A 20,145-nucleotide genomic window follows, 5' to 3' on the forward strand; every position below is an offset into this window, starting at 1 on the left:
TTTAGAAGGGTATCAGAGTTGCAAGCTCTCTCTACTCGTCCTCCTTATATCATTTTTCTCAAGGATAGGGTCTCTTTGAGAACTAATCCCTTGTTCCTGCCCAGAGTCTGTTCAGATAATAATCTGAACCTTTCTATTGAATTGCCATTTTTTTTTTCCAAACTATAGCGACAAGGCAGAATATAAACAGCTGTCTTAGTGATAATGTCATGCATCTTGTACCTATGTTACTGCTTTTTCTCATTGCATATAGCTGACCATTTTTTTGTATTTATTAAAATACAAAAATTGGATAAGGGTCTATATTAAATTATCAAAAGTTGAATTCACCGAACAGTATTTCCATCAAAAATACCGTTCAGCGAATTCACTCTTGTGGGGAGCTGTGCCCCCACACCCCCTGCTAATTATATATACCAACTCCAAGATCACACTACAGTAAGGAAAGGGCAAATTTTCCAATCTTCATTGTACTGCAATCGCAATATTCAGAATTTGCTGAACGTTATTTTCGATGGAAATACCGTTCGCTGAATTCAACTTTCAGTAATTTAAAATAGACCCGTTGGATAATGGTAATGTGTAAGTTTTTTATTCTCACTTTTATATTTTGCACATCAGGATCAAAGCTGGATTTATCATTCTTCCAATAAAAATTCACAACCACCCCAGCAGCAAAATCTGTAGTTATTTTTCTGTGCCCTGCACACTTGACACAGTGTAACAATTTATACAACTTTCATGGTCATTTTCTGTAAACGCTTTCACTATTGGTGTTGTTTCTTGTACTTTTCTTGATTGGTGTATTTTACCATAACAACAGTGACTTAAATTACCAGTAACACCCCTGGCCATTCCCTCCCTTAAGATATAACATTTCTTAGCCTGTTTACCTTCTTTAGCCGGCATTATAACATTCATATCAGTGTCTGTTATTGTTTTATTTTTTTCTTTACTTCTTTAGAGCTTAGCCCAAAGGGCAACCTCATAGTAAATAATACCACAGCTTCTCATTCATGTGGTAATCTTTTGTCTACTCAAACATGATCTATTTACATTCCATACCAGTTTACATCATACTCCTGCTTCACCCAAAATGTCACCTGGTCCATCTATTGGAGTATTCTGTATGTTTTTTGAATACATCAAATGTCATTATCCTTTTCACTCAGTAAAACACAATTGTCATGACTGGTATTCTCATTTCACAGTACATAATGTCTCAGAATACTCAGACTCCTTGCTTGAACCCTCAGACTTCATCTTTTTTACACTTATTACTAGTACATATCATTTCTCTGTTTTCAACCAGAATATCACTTCAACTACCCATCTTGGATAGCCAGCAAGGTATGAAGAAAGTGTTTCTCAGATGCTTCCAACTTTCCTATGTTTTCAGTCATCAAAGGAAAATTGTTACGATGGCTACATCCTTTCACCATACTCAACAACCACTTAACTGTACATAGATCAGCCTTTGTACACTATGACATGCATGCCAGGACATAGCAGTTCCAGTCATATATCCCTAATAACAGAAGGAATAAGTGACAATACTACTCCTATTGCCAGGACAGCACTGTTCTACTACACTATCTGCATGTCACACATGCCCCATAATGATTCATAACAAAGCCATTTTCTTCATGCTGTAGTTGGATTTAGTATTAGAAGAGCAGTAAGGATTTTCTGACCTAGACTGAAACAACGTTTATTGTTACACAACATGACATATTTATTAAGGCTGTTTCTTGCCCAAGCTTGCTCAGATTCACATGCTCGGCTCATTTGTATATCCTTGGGAGAGTTGCATTTGAATATTTAAGAAAGTGTTAAAGCTGAGGAGATACTAAAGAAAATGGAGGAAAAAGTGAAATCTATGCAAACATAGATAACAGCCCCATCAGACAGGCAAGGAGATCCTTTAGAGTATGTGATGGTGAATTAATTGCTTGGATGTACTATTTATACTGATAAATCTCTAAAGCCTTTTGTTGTTCATGTTTTTCACTTTTGTTGCAGTGCTAACTCATAGCAGTGTTTTTTTTTTCTTTTTATGCTTTTGCCACTGATTTCAGGCTCTACCTCCCCCTGTAGTCTCAGTCTCTGCAATTCCCATTCTTGGCCACTCCTAAGTGTGAAACTGCAAGGGTCTCCCTGATGAGATGGCAAGTGTGCACAGGTCTTCTCACACCTTTGTCCACAGTCTTAATTACTCCATCCCTGACCAGTCCTACAGCACTTTTATTTATTTATTTACTTATTTTTTTATTTACTCACAGTTTTCTAATTCATTCATGACCACCTCCCCAGAGCAGTATAATCCACTGTTGTGTTTACTTCAAGAATGTCTGCATTGCACAAATTTGCATCTCTGCTTATTGGTCTTCCGAGTGCACCTTCATCAGTCACTATTTTCTCAGCTGTAATGGCAGAAGTTTGGGCTTATTTTTTAAATCATTGCTGCAGAATTCTTCTTTCTAAGCACTGTACTTGTGTAGTTCCTGGCTTCTCCCATCTTGGTGAATACTTCTTGGATTCACCTTATCCAAGGAACCATCAAGAAACATCTTTGATGCTAGATATAACAGACGAGTTCCTAACATATCAGTTGATTTGTGAGGAGATCTCTAATGGTTTAGGAATGACTCACTCTGATAAATATCCCTGGTCTCTTTACTAGCCTTGGCTTTTGGGCTTCAGTAACTCAGGTAGGTATGTACTTAAGTAATATTTGATGTTAAGTTTTCATTCTCACCTTTATTCTTGCTGGATGTGTTCGGAGCCGATCCTCGGCTCCGACTCGGCCTGTACTATAGCTCAAGAGCTATTTTTACCGGCTCGAGGCAGCCCTATATCCCACAATACCATGCGCTAACTCCCCAGATCTCGTTTGCCGCTTCGCTGCGAGGTAGTCTGTTTTTACCGGCTCTGGTCAGTAAGTGCTTTTTCAGATATATATTCAGTCTCAGTAGTTTTTTTCCAGTTAGTTACCCTTCTTTAGGTCCCTTCTAACTGCCTTACCCTTTTCGGTAGCCCTTTTTCCCTTTCTTTAGTTAGTTTTTTATCTTAGGCCTACGGGCTTTTCCTTAGATTTCCCCCACCCCTTTCAGTGTGTGTGTGGGTTTTTAGTCAGTTCTCCTTAACTTAAATAAGTGTGTGTGTGTGGACTGACTGTGTTCCTTTTTATTTTTTGTCAGGATGTCAAAGGACCCTAAGGTTTCGGGATTCAAGAAGTGTGACTCGTGCTGTCAGAAAATGTCTGTGACAGACGGTCACACTTCTTGTGTGTATTGCTTGGGGCCTTTACACCTGCAGGACTCTTGTTCCGTTTGTCACAGATTTAGTTAAAGAGTCCTGCAGGAAAGACGTAACAAGCTCATCCTAAGGGGCTTGTTAAAGCCTGATGAGTCCCCGTCCAAGTCTGGCTCGGGGAAGTCGTCAAAAACCGCCAAACCCTCGGCTCCAGCTTCTGAGCTGAGGACTGGCGTTATCGAGACGGCTCCAACCTTGGTTCCGGCTGGCTCCGAGGCGAGCAAAGTGGTTTCTGCTCTGAAACCATCATCGGAGCCGACCCCAGCGCGCAAGCGCTCTAGGTCCCCTTCGCTAGAGTCCGTCAGATCGGCTCCGAGGTCCCCTCTCCTATCGGAGCGGAGTCATAGGACTCATTCATCTAGGTCATCCAGGCTCTCCAACCACAACATTGAGAGGGTGGTCAGTAGACTCATAAAATCTCAGGCGCTGGCCCAAATGCTCCAGAGCCCATCTCACCAGACTGTGGCTCCTTCGATACAGCTATCCATTCCTCCTCCGACTCCTCTCTCGAGCTCGGAGCCGGAGTTTGTCGGAACCATGACCTTGCCCACGTCGGAGCCGATACTTCCTCCTTCGGCTCTGGTGTCATCGGCTCCGACCTCTTCATTGGTTCCATCCGTGGAGAGGTCCGGGCGCCGAGACTCCATTGTCTGCTCCAAGGGGGCGAGTGGCATCGGACCTGTGTCCAACCCCGCTCTCCCTCTCGGAGCTTCGGCTCTGGTTAGTTCGGCCCCGACATCATTCTCGGAGCCTTCTCTGTTGGTTCTGGGGGCGGTTCCGGTCTCTTCGGAGCCGGTGCTACCTTTGGTATCTGATAGGGGAGCCTTCGAGGTGATGAGGAGTGTGCTGGACCCAGTGTCCACTCCAAGGTTAAGTTCTGTGGCTCCACCCTCTGTAGTGCATGTTACAGTCTCTGGCCATCCTCTTACACCTGACAGCAGAGATACAAAGCATAGGGTACCCACCTTGGGTGTCTCCTCCTCTTCCGAGGGCTCCCCTGAAGTTTCAGGGGAACCCCCTAGGAAAAGAAAGTGCAAGAGGAAGCACATAGACTCCCCCGAGTCTGTCATGTCGGACAACGACTTGGATGAGTCGGAAGGTTACCCCAGATCCCCCTCTGAGGATGTCTCCTTTTCAGACATCCTGGAAATCCTAAGACAGAGGGGAAATTGGTCCACTCTCAAACCTTCCGAGGACGAGTTGGTTTACCTTGACGCCTTTGGATCTCGCCCTTCCACCTCCTGGGTGTCTCCCCCTTTCGACCCACTAATGGAGGTAGTGGCTAGAAAGGCGTGGGCAGCTCCTGATTCAATGGAACCTACCCCTAGGAGGCCTTCTAAATTTATTTCTGCACCAGATGACAAATCCTTTCTCACCAAAGGTGTTTCAGTTCATGCTATGGTGGTAGCAGCAGCCACTAAGATGGAATTGGCTGATCCTTCTGTATCTGTTCATCCTCCTAAGAAAGAATCCAGGATCATGGACAGGTATGGCAAGCGGACCTTTGCTTCAGCGACCTTTTCTATGCGATCGCTGAACTATTTATGTCATTTCACCCGCCTTCAGAGAGACTTGCTCAAAGAGCTGGGTGAAACGGTACAGGATCCTTCTGCTGCGGGGTTTAAGGACAAAATAAACTCTCAGCTGGCTACCCTGAACTCCATTTCTAACTCCTCCATGCGGCTTATCTCTTATGCAGCCGATGGAGTGAGTAGGGCCGCTGGCACAGGCGTTGCGTTGAGACGTCACGCTTGGATGCGATTCTGTAACTTTGCCGATCCCTTCAAGGCGTCCTTCACCAACACCCCCTTTGACGGTTCGGAATTGTTCGGACCTCAGGTGAAGAATAACCTCACCAGATGCGAGCAAGATGATAAGACTCTCTCTGCCGTGGGAGTCCGTTTTTCCACGCCTTCTAGACCTTATCCTAAGGGACAGAAGGGAGGAAAGATGTGGTTCCGCAAACCTCAGGGAGTCGCGCCTGCCGCACATGGTGAACTTCCCCCTAGAGGCAGAGGGGGAAATAATAACAGACGCCGCCCCAGGGGCAGAGGGGGTCCTCAGAACCAGGGCTCTAGGGAATCTTTTCCTGACCAACCCTTTCAGCATCCCTGAGAAGCTGCCCGACTGTCCGCCTTCGGATGCAGTCGGGGGAAGATTATCTCTGTACCCAGAAGCCTGGCAAGCCCTCTCCCAAGACACATGGGTACAGAAGATCATATCCGAGGGTTACAAAATCCCTTTCACTTTCCCTCCGGTACAACCGCCAAAACCCCACCAGACATACCACCCGCACAAAGGGGTCAGGCTCAGTTAGAAATAAAAAAGCTGTTAGAAAAAGGAGTCATCCAGGCAGTCCCAGCAGATCAGCTAGGATCCGGAATTTACTCCAGATTCTTTTTGGTACCAAAAAAGACAGGAGAATGGAGACCCATTTTAGACCACAGCAGGTTAAACAACTCTGTACTAAAGACAAAATTTCGGATGGTAACACTTCAGTCCATTCTACCCTTTTTGGGCAGAGACAACTGGATGTGCTCGTTAAACCTCCAGGACACGTACTACCATATAAAGATACACAGGCGCTCCAGGAGGTTTCTCCGCTTCCGGCTGGGAGTCAGTCATTTTCAATTCAGGGCCCTGCCCTTTGGTCTCACCACAGCCCCCCAGGTGTTCACCAAATGTTTGGCAGTGGTCACGGCTCACCTGAGACGGAAAGGATTCCAGGTGTTTCCATACTTAGACAACTGGCTCATTTCCACTATCACCAAACAGGATCTCATAATGGCCAGGGATTACACTATTCAACTTTGCAACAGTCTGGGCATTTTTATAAATTTTGCAAAGTCCTCCTTGTCGCCTTGTCAATGTATAAACTTTATAGGCACCGTATTAAACACCACAGAAATGTCTGCAACATTACCACCTCAGAGTGACAGACATAAGGCGAAATGTTCAGCCCCTGTTTCAGCCCAACAAAGTTCAGGTCAAGCTAGTATTGAAAGTGTTGGGCCTCATGGCGGTGGCGATTCTTCTACTTCCATTAGCTCGCTTCCACATGAGGCTCCTTCAGTGGATGCTGTTTTCTCAGTGGTCCTTTCAACAGCTACCAATGACCCACAACATTTTGATAACCCGATCTTGTAAGAAACATCTCTCCTGGTGGATGGTTTCCCCTCAGCTTTTTCAGGGCAGACCCTTTGTTCTCCCCCCTCCAGTTGCCACTGTCACAACGGATGCCTCCCTGATCGGGTGGGGGAGGGGGGGCATTATCAGGGCAGGACTGTCCAGGGCACTTGGCAACAGTCAGAATGCCACCTGCACATAAATGTCCTGGAGATGAGGGCGGTGCTTTTGACGTTGCAAGCCCTTCAGAGCTCTCTTTCCACGGGGACTATAGCAATTCAAATGGACGATATGTCTGTGGTGTGGTACATAAACAAGCAGGGCGGAACAAGGTCCTATCCCCTCTGTCGAGAAGCACTCAGACTTTGGCAATGGGCGATTTCATCTCAACGGTTTCTGATAGCAACGCACATCCCCGGGAAGTCCAACGTCATAGCAGACAGATTGAGCAGAACTGTCCTCATGCCTCACGAGTGGTCTCTAAATCAAGCGGTAGCAGACGGAATTTTTTGGAAGTGGGGCCAGCCTTGCTGCAACCTTTTCGCAACTCCCCAAAACAGCAAGTGCCTCGACTTCTTCACACTTTTTCCTCTGCCAGGCCAACCCCTCAGAGACGCTCTTGTTCACGTTTGGCCCCGGGGTCTTCTTTATGCCTTTCCTCCTTTTCCGTTGATCCTGCAATTAATTCAGAAAGCAACCGCATTGAGATCCAAAATGATCCTCATTGCCCCATTTTGGCCTCGACAAGTTTGGTTCCCGTTCCTGCACAAATACCTACTGGAACAGCCTTGGCATCTGGAACCCCTTCCGGATCTGTTGACCCACCTCACGGGCAAGCTGCATCAGTCTCTACATTCCATCAACCTCACAGCTTGGTTGCTCCACTTCCAGCCATAGCCAGGCTTCCCCTTATTTCTCCTCCTGTTCGTGATATCATTCTGGCCTCCCATAAGTCCAATACTAGGAAGACTTATGCGAGTAAATGGAAGCGTTTTTCACACTGGGCACAAACTAGGTCCTTAGATCCTTTCCATGCACCTATTCATGAGGTTCTGGACTTTCTGGCAGAGCTTTTTCATTCAGGGTCATCATCGGCCACTATCAGGGTACAATTAGTGGCCATTGCTAATTTTCATGTTGGACTCTCAGAAGCAAATATTATGTCCCACAAACTCTGTAAAGCCTTTCTCAAGGGCATCTTTTTGCTCAGACCTCCAGTCAAAGATCCAACCCCACAATGGGATTTGAATTTAGTTCTAACTTCACTAATTCTGCCCCCTTTTGAACCTGCAGCTTCTTGCTCCCTCAAACGTCTTTCTTGGAAAACACTGTTTTTGGTAGCTATAACATCTGCCAAAAGGGTATCGGAACTTCAAGCCTTGTCTGTCCGTCCTCCTTATTTGGTTTGTCATAAAGACAGGGTAACTCTCAGAACAAACCCTTCCTTCCTACCAAAAGTGTTATCGGAAGCAAATCTAAACCACTCCATTGATTTACCTGTCTTTTTTCCAGACTATACCAACAGGGCTGAACAAAAATTACATTCATTAGATGTTCATCGCCAATTACGGTATTACCTAGACAGGACAAAACAATTCAGAAAGTCAGACCAGCTCTTTCTCTCTTATGCTGCAGGCAAGAAAGGGCTTCCGGTATCGAAGGTTACTCTTTCCAGATGGCTGACATCTATTAATACCTTGGTCTATGAGTTGAGACACAGGCAACTTCCCTCTAGTCCTAAGGCTCATTCAACCAGGGCACTATCAACTTCAACTGCGTTTCAAGCAAGGTTACCACTAGATGCCTTTTGTGCAGCAGCTACATGGGCTTCCAAACATACCTTTATTGCCCATTACAAGCTTGATTTAGCCTCCAGAAATATAGCTGATTTTGGTTCCACTGTACTCAGGAGTCTGTTTCATTGAGCTACCCAGGACTAAGATGCTAGGGACGCTGTCCCATCCAGCAAGAATGAAGGCGAGAATGACAACTTAACATTAAGAAGTTATGTCTTACCATAACGTTCCATGTTAGTTGTCTTCTTCTCGCCTTCTTTCTTGCGTCCCTCCCTCCTGCCCTCTAGCTTGGATAGACTCGAGGTTCTGAGTCCTTCCATTTCTGGAGATACAATATGTTGCATTTTGTTCCTTGTATCCTTAGTGTTACTAGCAGGTAATCTATTCTCGTAAAAGAGGATTATAATATTATTATTATAATATTATTACTTATACTATGTCTTAGCTTCCAAACGAGATCTGGGGAGTTAGCGCATGGTATTGTGGGATATAGGGCTGCCTCGAGCCAGTAAAAATAGCTCTCGAGCTATAGTATTGGCCGAGTCGGAGCCGAGGATCGGCTCCGAACCCATCCAGCAAGAAAGAAGGTGAGAAGACAACTAACATGGAACATTATGGTAAGACATAACTTCTTATTAATAATGTAAGTGGCAAATCCTTATTTTTTATGTGCAAGAATGCGATTGTTAGTGACGACAGCCTTGATGTAGTGACTTGGGAAATGTGCACTTATGTACCTGTGTCTTGGCTCGTGGTGCGCATCAGGTGGGACTAATCCATTTGCAGATCTTTCAGGTTGTTTACTAATTGGGGATTAATGAAGTTGAGTCCAATTAAAAATCCATTAAAGAAGGTTGTCCTTTGTATCAACCAATACAGTAAGAAAGTTTTGGTTATTAATTTTTTGTTGTTGTAATATATTGACAACAACTTCACAGTGCATTACATTTTGGTCAGAAGTTTGATAAAACTAAAATTGCATTTTGTTCCTTTTTTCTTTTTCTTTCCAGATAGACCAACTGATGTTCAAGAATGTTCCCGGTATTTTCCATTTAAATGTAAAAATGGTCACTGCATTCCAAATTGGTGGAAGTGTGATGGGGAGAATGACTGCAGGGACTGGTCTGATGAACTGGATTGTGGTGGTGCGTGCTTTTACATACATATTTCTTTTAACATTCTTGTTTATAAAGGTCAAGACTTTGTTGTATGCAGCAGTGTTCTTGTTTACGTAGTATTTTTAATTAGTTACATTTTATGCTACAGTACCTGTATATAATTTGACAAGAAATTCTGTATGTATATATTTTTTGTATGTTAATTTTTGATGATGTTCATCGTGCATACAGCTGCAGTCATTACAGATGGGTTATCCTGCCGTCAGGCGGGTCCTCGGTCGGCCGAATTCCAAAGTCTAGGTCCGGCGTTGGTTGTTGTCGCTTCTTCCCTGACGTCAGTGCAGCAGGGGTATAAAAGAGGCAGCCGACGCCATTTTCTTCTGTCTTTCTTGCCGCGCGGTGCCCGAAGCAGAAGCAGTTCGCAAGTGCCAGTCGGCCAGCTCCTGAGATTTACGAAAGTATTTCAGCTGAAGTCTTCTTTAAAGCTAAGTACCCCGTTGAGGAAACTTTTCTTGCCTCAGACCGATGTCAGACAAAGTTAATAATTGCATTTCTTGTGGGAAGCAAATACCGCATAAGGATTTTCACTCTTTCTGTATACCTTGCTTTAGGGCCAGACCACGACGTCTCGGCCTGCCGTTTTTGTGCTAGGTTCAACAAGCGCACTATTAAGCGCCGGGCGGAGTTTGCCCTTCATTATTTTGGCAAAAAATGTAATTATATCATGTCATCGGATACACCGACGCCAGTTTTAAGCAAAAGACGCAAAGACAAGGACCGACATCCGAGGTCTGCACTGAGTACTGAGACCACGCTTAGGCCGACTACCGGTTCTCCGCGAGGTGCCTACGCAGCCCCTGACTACTGATGAAACTATTTTACCGGTGACTTCAGTACCCGAGGTCGCAGGCTCCTCGGTCTCCATTCCCACTGTAGATACCGACGCCACTCTTGGCGGGGAAACTGAAAATTTAGTGAGGCCTACCATTTCTGAAGGCGTCTTTAGGCCTACCAACTTCTCTATTAAATCCCTCACTAAATCTAAAGCTGCCATGAAAACTAAAAAACAGGGTCCTCAGACCTCCTCTCAAGGCCCCATGCCTAAAAAACAGATGCTTAAAATGGCTGAGGATTTGATAACTCTCATCAGGGGTTCTCAACCCCCCTCTGACAAAAGACCCAGACTGGAGGAAGACTACCCTTCCTCAGACCAGGCTTCTATTACCTCAGACCATTCTGAGGACCAGGATTATGCTTATTCCCCTTTTGAAGACTCTGATGCTGAGGAGTCTATTCCCTCTGTCTCCCCCCCTGAGGACTACTCTTTTGGGGAAACCCTGCATACATTGAGGGAGCACTTCCACTGGGAAGGCCAAGATTACTCAGATTCCAAGAAAAGGCTCAGGGAATTTTTACTGCTCCCCCAGCATAGGCCCCTGGCTATCCCTCCTGTTTTAGATATTTTGGATGATGTGTACGCAGAAGGCAGTCTTAATCCAGATTCTTTACCTCCAGCCCCTGTTAAACCAGACAGGTATTACCGGGTTCCTGATTCTCACCAGTTCCTTTATAAAAGCCATACTGCTGACCCAGAAACAATTTCACAGGGTCCCAAGGGAATAAAGGCCTCTACTGCTAAAAACCCTTTACCTTCAGAGAGAGATTCCAGAGCATTAGAAAGGTGGGGGAAAAAGGTGTATACATCTGCCACTTTAACCATGAGGGCATTAAACTGTCAATTTCATATGTTAAAGTACCAACAGTTTTTGTTATCTCAGCTGAAAAGCAAAATGACACAAACAGAACAACCAGATTTGTTCATTATTTAAATGCAACCACCAGTTTCTTGAAATTTAAGATGGATGCCTCTGATAGTGAGATTAATTTCTTGGATGTTAAGATACAACTGCGTGAGGGTTCTATCCATACCAGTATTCACAAAAAGGAGATAAACTCTGATAGATACATTAATTATTCCAGCATGCATGCCCCACATGTCTTTAAGGGGATTGTTACTTCACAGTTTAATAGAGTTAGTAGATTAAATACTGATGATGCTACATTTATTTTACAGTTGGATGAGATGTCCAAAGAGTTTCTAGATAGTGGTTATGATTCTAAACTAGTTTTAAATTTAAAAAATAAAGTTTTAGTTAATAGGAAGACAATATTGAAGCCGATTTTTCTTGGGGATGATGTTGGTTCTGTTAACCTAGAATGTTCAGAAGTATGCACTAGGTATCTTACTAGTTATAATACCTTGACTTGTTTTGTAAAACAAATAATACAGAGGAATTGGGTTGTACTAATGGCCTCTAGTGAGATTAAAGACATTCTTGGTGACGGGCCTTTTTTCTCATATAGAAATATGAAGTCCTTGAAGAATATGTTATGTTAGAAAGATTTTTTCAGGCCTGTAGAGAGGACTTTTACCACTAAGCCCAGCACGTATGGTTGTTTGAATTGTTCCTGCTGTTCTGATATTGTGGTTGGTTGTAGTGATAAGTTCAAACATCCTATTAGTGGTAAAGTTTATCAGTTTAATTTTTCTACCACTTGTGTTACATCTAATGTGGTGTACTTGGCTAATTGTGTGAAATGTACTGCATTCTATGTGGGTAAGACCACTAGAAAGCTAAAAGAATGCATCATTGAACACAAATCGGAGATTAGAAGGGCCATTGACAGTAATGCCTTGTATAAGCACATAGTTGATTCAGGTATTGAGCATAGATTCTCCTTTAGAGTTATTGATGTAATACGACCTCCTGCCAGAGGTGGTGATAGTGGTAATTTACTTGAATTAAAAGAGTATGAATGGATTCTTAGGTTGAACTCTGACCATTTTCCAGGTTTAAATAATATGATTACCTTGAAACCTGTTCTTGTTAAATTGCAACATACTAGGTTGCGATAATGTTATGTTTTTTTAATGTTTTTTCTAATTTTTCTAATTTTAATGATTTGTTTTATATACTTGTAGTCACATGATTTTTGGACTGCTGGTCATGTGACTTCAGTGACCTGTATTTAAACCATTTGTTTTTTAGATTTGTTTGTATTAGTATTGAGGAAGGATTTTATCCGAAAGCTTTGCTATTATAAAGTGTGTTTTTCTCAGTTTTGGTTGTTGTTCATAATTTTTACTGCTCCCCCAGCATAGGCCCCTGGCTATCCCTCCTGTTTTAGATATTTTGGATGATGTGTACGCAGAAGGCAGTCTTAATCCAGATTCTTTACCTCCAGCCCCTGTTAAACCAGACAGGTATTACCGGGTTCCTGATTCTCACCAGTTCCTTTATAAAAGCCATACTGCTGACCCAGAAACAATTTCACAGGGTCCCAAGAGAATAAAGGCCTCTACTGCTAAAAAACCTTTACCTTCAGAGAGAGATTCCAGAGCATTAGAAAGGTGGGGGGAAAAGGTGTATACATCTGCCACTTTAACCATGAGGGCATTAAACTGTCAATTTCATATGTTAAAGTACCAACAGTTTTTGTTATCTCAGCTGAAAAGCAAAATGACACAAACAGAACAACCAGATTTGAAAGAGTTGCAGGATTTGTTGCATGGAGCAGAGCAAGTGGGTAAACATACCTTGCAGTGTGGTTTTGATGCTTTAGAGGTCTCATGTAGAGCTGCTGTCACGGGGTCTGTCATACGTAGGCATGCTTGGCTCAAAGAGCAAACCTTACCAGATCATGTCAAAGCAAAGTTATTATATGCACCACTTCAAAAAGATGTATTGTTTGGTGTTAAAGCTGAGGAGATACTAAAGAAAATGGAGGAAAAAGTGAAATCTATGCAAACAGTGAAAGATTTCTTGCAGGTGCAACCTCCACGCTTCAGCAGAAACTGGCCTTCAAAAAATTGGTCCTTTCCAGCCGCGGACAGACCTCAAAGGGGCAGATACAGACGCCCAAGGGGTAGAGGACAACCTCAAGGATCTTACAGAGCTAGGCAGTGGCAAGCACCAACTCCAAGAGGTGGAGAAGATAGATCACAGTCATTTAGAAAACAGACACAATGACTTCCCCCTATGCCTGCCAAACAAAGCTATAATGACAGCACATTTGGGTGGAAAACTGGCATTATTTTCAAAAAACTGGCACATTGTTACAAAAGACAAATGGATTCTGGACATTATAGACAGAGGCTACAGGTTCCACTTTCAGACCCTTCCAAAAATGAGAGGCTTGCCAAACCTGCCACAAAATCAATGGGCAGAGGCACAAAGACACATTTCTGCTCTCATGGATATGAAAGCAATTCAAGAGGTACCTGCAAAAGAACAAGGGCAAGGTTTTTATTCCAGACTATTTCTGGTACCAAGGAAGGACAAAGATTGGAAACGCATCTTAGACCTATCCATCCTAAACACATATCTACAGGTGCCAAAATTTAAGATGCTCACGTTACAGCAGCTTCTTCCCATGCTGGGCAAGGAGTCTTGGCTGGTAACGTTGGACCTCAAGGAGGCATACCTGCATGTCCCTATCAGGCAAGATTGCAGAAGATACCTCAGATTTCTTGCAGGTTCAACCCATTACCAATTCTCTGCATTGCCCTTTGGCTTATCTACTGCGCCCAGAGTGTTTACGAAATGCCTGGCATCAGTAATTGCCTTCTGCAGACAACAAGGAATACAAATCTACCCATATCTGGACGACTGCCTGATCCAAGCGGACAGCAAGGACATTCTATTGCAGCATCTGGCGTTTGTAATAAAACTGTTAAACTACCTGGGATACACAGTGAACAAAAATAAATCAAAACGAATACCTTCTCAACAGATAATTTTCCTGGGTGCCAGCTTAAATACAACCACCGAGATGGCCTACCTCACGCCAGACAAGCAAGGGCAACTGTCTCAATACTTCAACAAAATGGCAACTTTCACCAGACTAACTGCAAGGAAAGTCCTGCAGGCTCTGGGATTCATGGCATCTTGCATCCTACTAATACCATGTGCAAAGCTGCATATGAGGAAACTACAATGGTACCTAAAAAACTTATGGTCTCAACACAGCCACAGCTTGGAAACAATTATACCACTCATTCTATGCCTTCAAAAGGAATTTTTGTGGTGGGCTCAAGCATGCCAAAGAAACACAGGTCTCCCTTTCTGTTTACCTCAAGCAACTCAAATCATCACAACGGACGCCTCAGACTACGCCTGGGGAGCACACATGGCAGATCAGGGCATTCAGGGAAGATGGTCCCAAAAAGAGAAGCACCTACACATCAACCAAAAGGAGATGCTAGCTGTGCAAAATGCTCTTATGACCTTCAAAGACCTACTCCATCCAGGCCAGCTATTAATAAGGACAGACAACACCACAGTCATGTGCTACATAAACAAACAGGGGGGAACTCATTCATACCCCCTGTGCAGGCAAGCCATGACCCTGTGGAACACAGCACTGGAATTACAAATTCAACTACAGGCACAATTCCTGCCAGGGAAGGAAAACACACTGGCAGACAACTTAAGCAGAAATATGACAGACCCACACGAATGGAAGTTGCATCCTCAAGTCTTCTCAAAGATAACTCAGGCATGGGGGCAGCCAGACATAGATCTATTTGCTACCCACAGAAATTACCATTTGGAAAAATTCTGTTCAAGGACCTATCATCCACAGGCCTGGAAAGTGGACGCACTCTCTTTCAATTGGACAACATTGACAGTCTATGCCTTCCCACCTATTCCTCTACTGACCAAAGTTCTATTAAAAGCCAGAGCAGAGAGGCCAAAAATGATTCTCATTGCTCCAGACTGGCCACGACAGCACTGGTATCCTCTCCTAAAGAGCCTGACACACTCACCACCATGGATCCTACCTCTAGTTCCTCTTCTGTTGTCCCAGCACAACTACAAAACCCTTCACAGCCAGCTCAAAACCCTGAATCTAGCTGCATGGAGAATACCTTAATTTCCCAACAGACTCTCCTCTCCAAGGAGGTGCAGGATGTCATCTTGGAGGCCAGAAGACCCTCTACTAGAAAAGCCTACTCCGCCAAATGGAAACGATTTTGTTCCTGGAATCAAGAAAGGGGCCAGAATCCTTGGGTAATAAATATACCTCAAATTTTATAATACCTAGCTGAGATGTTAAACAGTGGCCTTTCCTTCTCCTCCATCAAGATCCACGCTTCAGCCATTTCTGCACAATACAATACAGATCCTCCTTTATTCTCACATCCTCTATTAAGGCAGTTCCTCAGAGGGGCAAAAAATATAAAACCCCCACGGAAACCACCAGTCCCAGCTTGAGACCTCAACTTCGTATTGGAAAAGCTGACCCTGCCTCCCTTTGAGCCAGCTTCTTCAACAGAGCTACAATACTTGTCATGGAAAACAGCCTTCCTTCTGTCTATTACCTCAGCACGCAGGGTTTCAGAGCTACAGGCCCTCATGGCTGTGCAACCATTCATCATTTTCCATCAGGACAGAGTTTCCTTACGAACCAACCCTACCTTCATGCCAAAGGTAGTATCCAGTGTAGCTTTGAATCAGACTATTCATTTACCTACCTTTTATCCAAATCCACAGAACAAAGGGGCGAGACTATTACATTCCTTGGACATTCACAGACAACTTCGTTATTACTTGGACAGAACAAAGTCATTCAGGAAATCTGAGCAGCTCTTTATGTCCTATGCTACAGGGGCTCAGGGAAAGGCTATTTCCAAATAGACAATTTCAAAATGGATAGCCCACTGCATATGCTTTTGTTATTCATTTCATGGAAAATCTGTGCCTGTGTACATCAAATCCCACTCCACCAGGGCTACAGCTACCTCTGCAGCTTTCCTCAGGGGGGTCCCTACCAAGAACATTTTGGAAGCAGCTACCTGGAGTTCAGTGCACACTTTCTTCAAGCACTACCACCTTCCACTATACTCAAAATCTAGAGCGGGCTTTGCCACAGCAGTCCTGCAGGCATCCTAGCCCCTCCTAGTTCCACTTAGTGCCTACCACCCTTACTTAGCTTTGGGATTCTACCCATCTGTAATGACTGCAGCTGTATGCACGATGAACATAGTACAGTTTTGTACCTACCATAAATGTAGATGTTCGAGTGCTCATACAGCTGCAGTCCAGGTTACCCTTCCTCCATCCCCTCTTAGGACAGGCCTTATGACAAACACCTTATCATATAACCTTTTTGGGGTATTCTTTTATGGTGTATTTGCTTGCAACTACTGTTTTTGATTTATCAACATTGCATGTTTGCATAACATTATGTTTTGCCTTCCTTCTGGGGGCACCTGACATCTGGGGCAAGAAAAACTGAAGAAAATGGCATCGGCTGCCTCTTTTATACCCCTGCCGCACTGACATCAGGGAAGAAGCAACAACAACCGACGCTGGACCGAGACTTTGGAATTCGGCCGACGGAGGACCCGCCTGACGGCAGGATAACCCATCTGTAATGACTGCAGCTGTATGAACACTCAAACATCTACATTTATGGTAGGTACAAAACTGTACTTTATGTTGTCCTATCTCGTTGTAATTCTTGCTGGTTGGTTGTATCTGACTCAGCTGAATACTAAAGCTAGAGAGCTTCCACTGGCTCGATGCTGACCCCTATCTCGTGATGCTGTGATGCAAATCCCCAGATCTTGTTTGCTGCTCCAGCATCGAGGTTGCTATCTGGCTGGCTCATTGGCTAAGTAAACTAATTTTATATTTTTTTCAGTGTTGTTTCCTTGATTTTTTTATCTCTCTTCTACTTTAACAGTTATAATGAGTCTGTATTAGGTCTTGTCTCTATCCTTTCCTAGTTTAGAGAGCGCCGTTTAAGTTAGAGGGCTCTAGCGGCCCATTTGAGTTACAGTGCCACACTCCCGCTCCCTTTTTCTTCAGTGTGTTCTTCCTTCTTGAGAATCTTTAAATTAGAAGTTTCTCTTTCTTCCCGTGTCCTAATCATAGAGAGTACCATTTAAGTTAGAGGGCTCTCGCAGCCCATTTGACATAGAGGGCCGCTCCCTTCCCTCTTTGCTTCTGTCAAAAAAAAAATGCTTTCTTATAAGTAGTTTTCTGCTTGCAGTGTTGCACTTGTCTGTAGCTTTGGATAATGTCTAAAGGAAAAGAAAAAGAGCATTGAAAGTCTGGGTTTAAAAAATGTGATAGATGTACCCAGAAAATCTCTATCACAGACAGCCATACTAGTTGCATCTACTGCCTTGGTGAGGGACATTTATAGGACCCCTGCACTACCTGTCATACCTTAGTATATGCCAGTAGGAGGGTGTTCCATGAAAGGAAGAGAAAACTAATTGATAAGGGTTTAATGAAAGGGGCCCTTCAGGAGTCTATAGACAAAGGACAGAGCTCCAAATCTTCCTCCCCTTCTTCCACTAAGACACAGTCTACCAAAAGACCAGCTTCTTCGGCTTCGTGGACTGAGCGACCTAAAAAGGTTACGACATCGGAACCAAGGGCCGTCTTTTCCAACACAACCATTACTTGTGCGGCTCCAACAGTATACTCAGAGCGGGCAGTAGCGTCGAATAGAAGATACTCCCCAGAACTGGAGCCTGTTTTACCTATCTTGAGATCTCCCATTTTGGACCGGGGCAGATCTCCTTCCTTATCCACCCATTCCTCTGGGAGCTTATCTGATCTCTGGACCCGAAGGTCTCAGAACTGTCCGTACCTAAATGGCCCATTGTGATTCCCCAGTGACTTCGGAGCCCAAGAGCTTGGATCCGATAGTAGTGGAAATGTTAGCATCGAGAGCCCCGTTGGAACGACTGCTCTAATTTCCTCGGCTCCATCAGAAGTTGAGGGGTCTGGGAGCCGTCTCTCGCCAGTCGGGTCCGGAGGGAGAGTCGGCGCGGACTGTCATCCGACCCGACTCTTCCTCTCGGTGCCTCAGCTAGGTTGAGTTCAGCTCCCACGTCCACTTTGGAGTTTTCTGCCTTGCCTCAGAGTCGACCCTCTCTTGCTTCGGAGCAGAGGGCCACTTCAGAGCAGGGTGGAAAGGCTTTCGAGCTGATGGAGGAGGTGCTGTCACCCCAGACAGCCCTGCCATCGGATCCAGTCTCTCGTCCTTCCCAGTTGCCAGTGATGATCTCTTTACCTCCACCTCCCCCTAGGCGTAGAGACGTGGAGCCTCAAGGAGCCCCTGTTGGTAGCGTTGTCTCTTCTGAAACCTCCCCAGAGTACCCCTCCGAGGAGGTCCCATGGAAGAGACTGTGCAAGAGGAAGCACATAGACTCCCCTGAGTCTGTCACCTCTGATACCGACTTGGATGAGTCTGAAGGGTCCTCCGAGTCCCCCTCTGATGAGGTATCCTTTGCTAACATCCTGGAAATCTTGAGGCATAGGGGTGACTGGCAGCCCATGAACCCTTCGGAGGGCAAATTGGTATACCTGGAGGCTTTTCGGTCTTGCCCTTCCACCTCCTGGGTGACTCCCCTTTATGACAAACTGCTAGGGGTTCATATCCCATAAGGCCTGGACATCGCCTAATACAGTGGAGCCTGTTTTGAGGAGGCCCAACAGGTTTATTATCGCCCCCTCGGATAAGGATGTTTTGATGAAAAATGTCCCTGTAGATGCCATGGTGGCGGCGGCAGCCAACAAGAAGGAACTCTCAGAGACCTCTTCATCTGTTCAGCCTCCTAACAGAGAGTCTAGGGTTATGGACAGATATGGAAAGCGTACCTTCTCTTCAATGCCCTTTACCCTTCGGTCACTGAAGTACCTTAACCATTTTACGAGACTTCAAAGGGATCTCCTACAAGAGGTACGAGATTCCCTTCAGGATACAGCAGCTTTGGGGTCCACAGATAGTGTCTTTGCAGCTCTCCACCCTCACTTCCATTGCAAACTCCTCCATGAGACTGATTTCTTATGTGACGGATGGAGCGAGTAGAGCAGTAGCAGCAGGAATTTCCGTCAGGAGACATTCCTGGATGTGCCTTTGCAATTTTATTGAACCTTTTAAGTCTTCCTTCACCAACGCCCCCTTTGATGGTTCATCCCTTTTTGGACCAAAGGTGAAAGATACTTTAAACAGGTGCGAGCAGAACAGGAAAACCTTACCTGCCATGGGAGTCCGTTTTTCTGCTCCATGTAGACCTTATCCCAAAGGTCAAAAGGGTGGAAAAATGTGGTTCCACAAGTCCCAGAAAGGTTTTTCCTGATGCACGTGGTGACTTTTCCCCCCAGGGCCAGAGGGGGGAGTTATAATGGAAGACGCCGACCTTGCTGCAGAGGGGGTCCGCAAAACCAGGGTGACAGAGATATGTTCTCTGACAGGCCCTTCCAGCGCTCCTTAAAGGATGGCCCATCTGCTTTTCTCTGGAGGCAGTCGGGGGTCAATTGTCACTGTACCCAGATGCCTGGCAAGAAAGTTCCCGAGATCAGTTGGTACAAACTGTAATATCCAGAGGTTATTACATACCCTTTTCTACCTCCCCACAAAAAAAAAAAATTGGTCCATACTGGATGTCACACCCGGCAACACAAGAGGTTATCTCATTGCTAGAGAAAAGAGTCATTCAAGAGATCTCTGCAGACCCAATAGGATCCGGGACTTACTCCAGATTCTTTTTAGTTCCAAAAAAGACAGAGGACTGGAGATCTATTCTAGATCTCAGCAAACTAAACAAATCAGTGAAGAAGTCAAAGTTCCAGATGGTAACTCTGCAGTCAATTTTCCCATTTATCGGGAAAGACAATTGGATGTGCTCAATAGATCTCCAGGATGCGTACTATCATATAAAGATGGACAGGTGATCCAGGAGACGCACTTTTGGCTGGGAGCCA

At 44.7% G+C, this 20,145-nt stretch overlaps 1 protein-coding gene across 1 annotated transcript in view; it reads left to right on the forward strand.

The window, feature by feature from the left end:
* The window catches only part of SORL1 (sortilin related receptor 1), a 5,131,225-nt gene that overhangs the window by 3,346,699 nt on the left and 1,764,381 nt on the right, over nt 1-20,145 (forward strand). The window contains exon 30 of the mRNA XM_044081038.1: nt 9,248-9,382. Within this exon, the coding sequence (XP_043936973.1) occupies nt 9,248-9,382 (135 nt within the window). The remainder of the gene's footprint in view (nt 1-9,247; nt 9,383-20,145) is intronic.

The sequence above is a fragment of the Protopterus annectens genome, chromosome 8.part0 (assembly GCF_019279795.1).
Source record: "Protopterus annectens isolate FY-2018-M chromosome 8.part0, PAN1.0, whole genome shotgun sequence".
NCBI classification, from domain to species: domain Eukaryota; kingdom Metazoa; phylum Chordata; order Ceratodontiformes; family Protopteridae; genus Protopterus; species Protopterus annectens.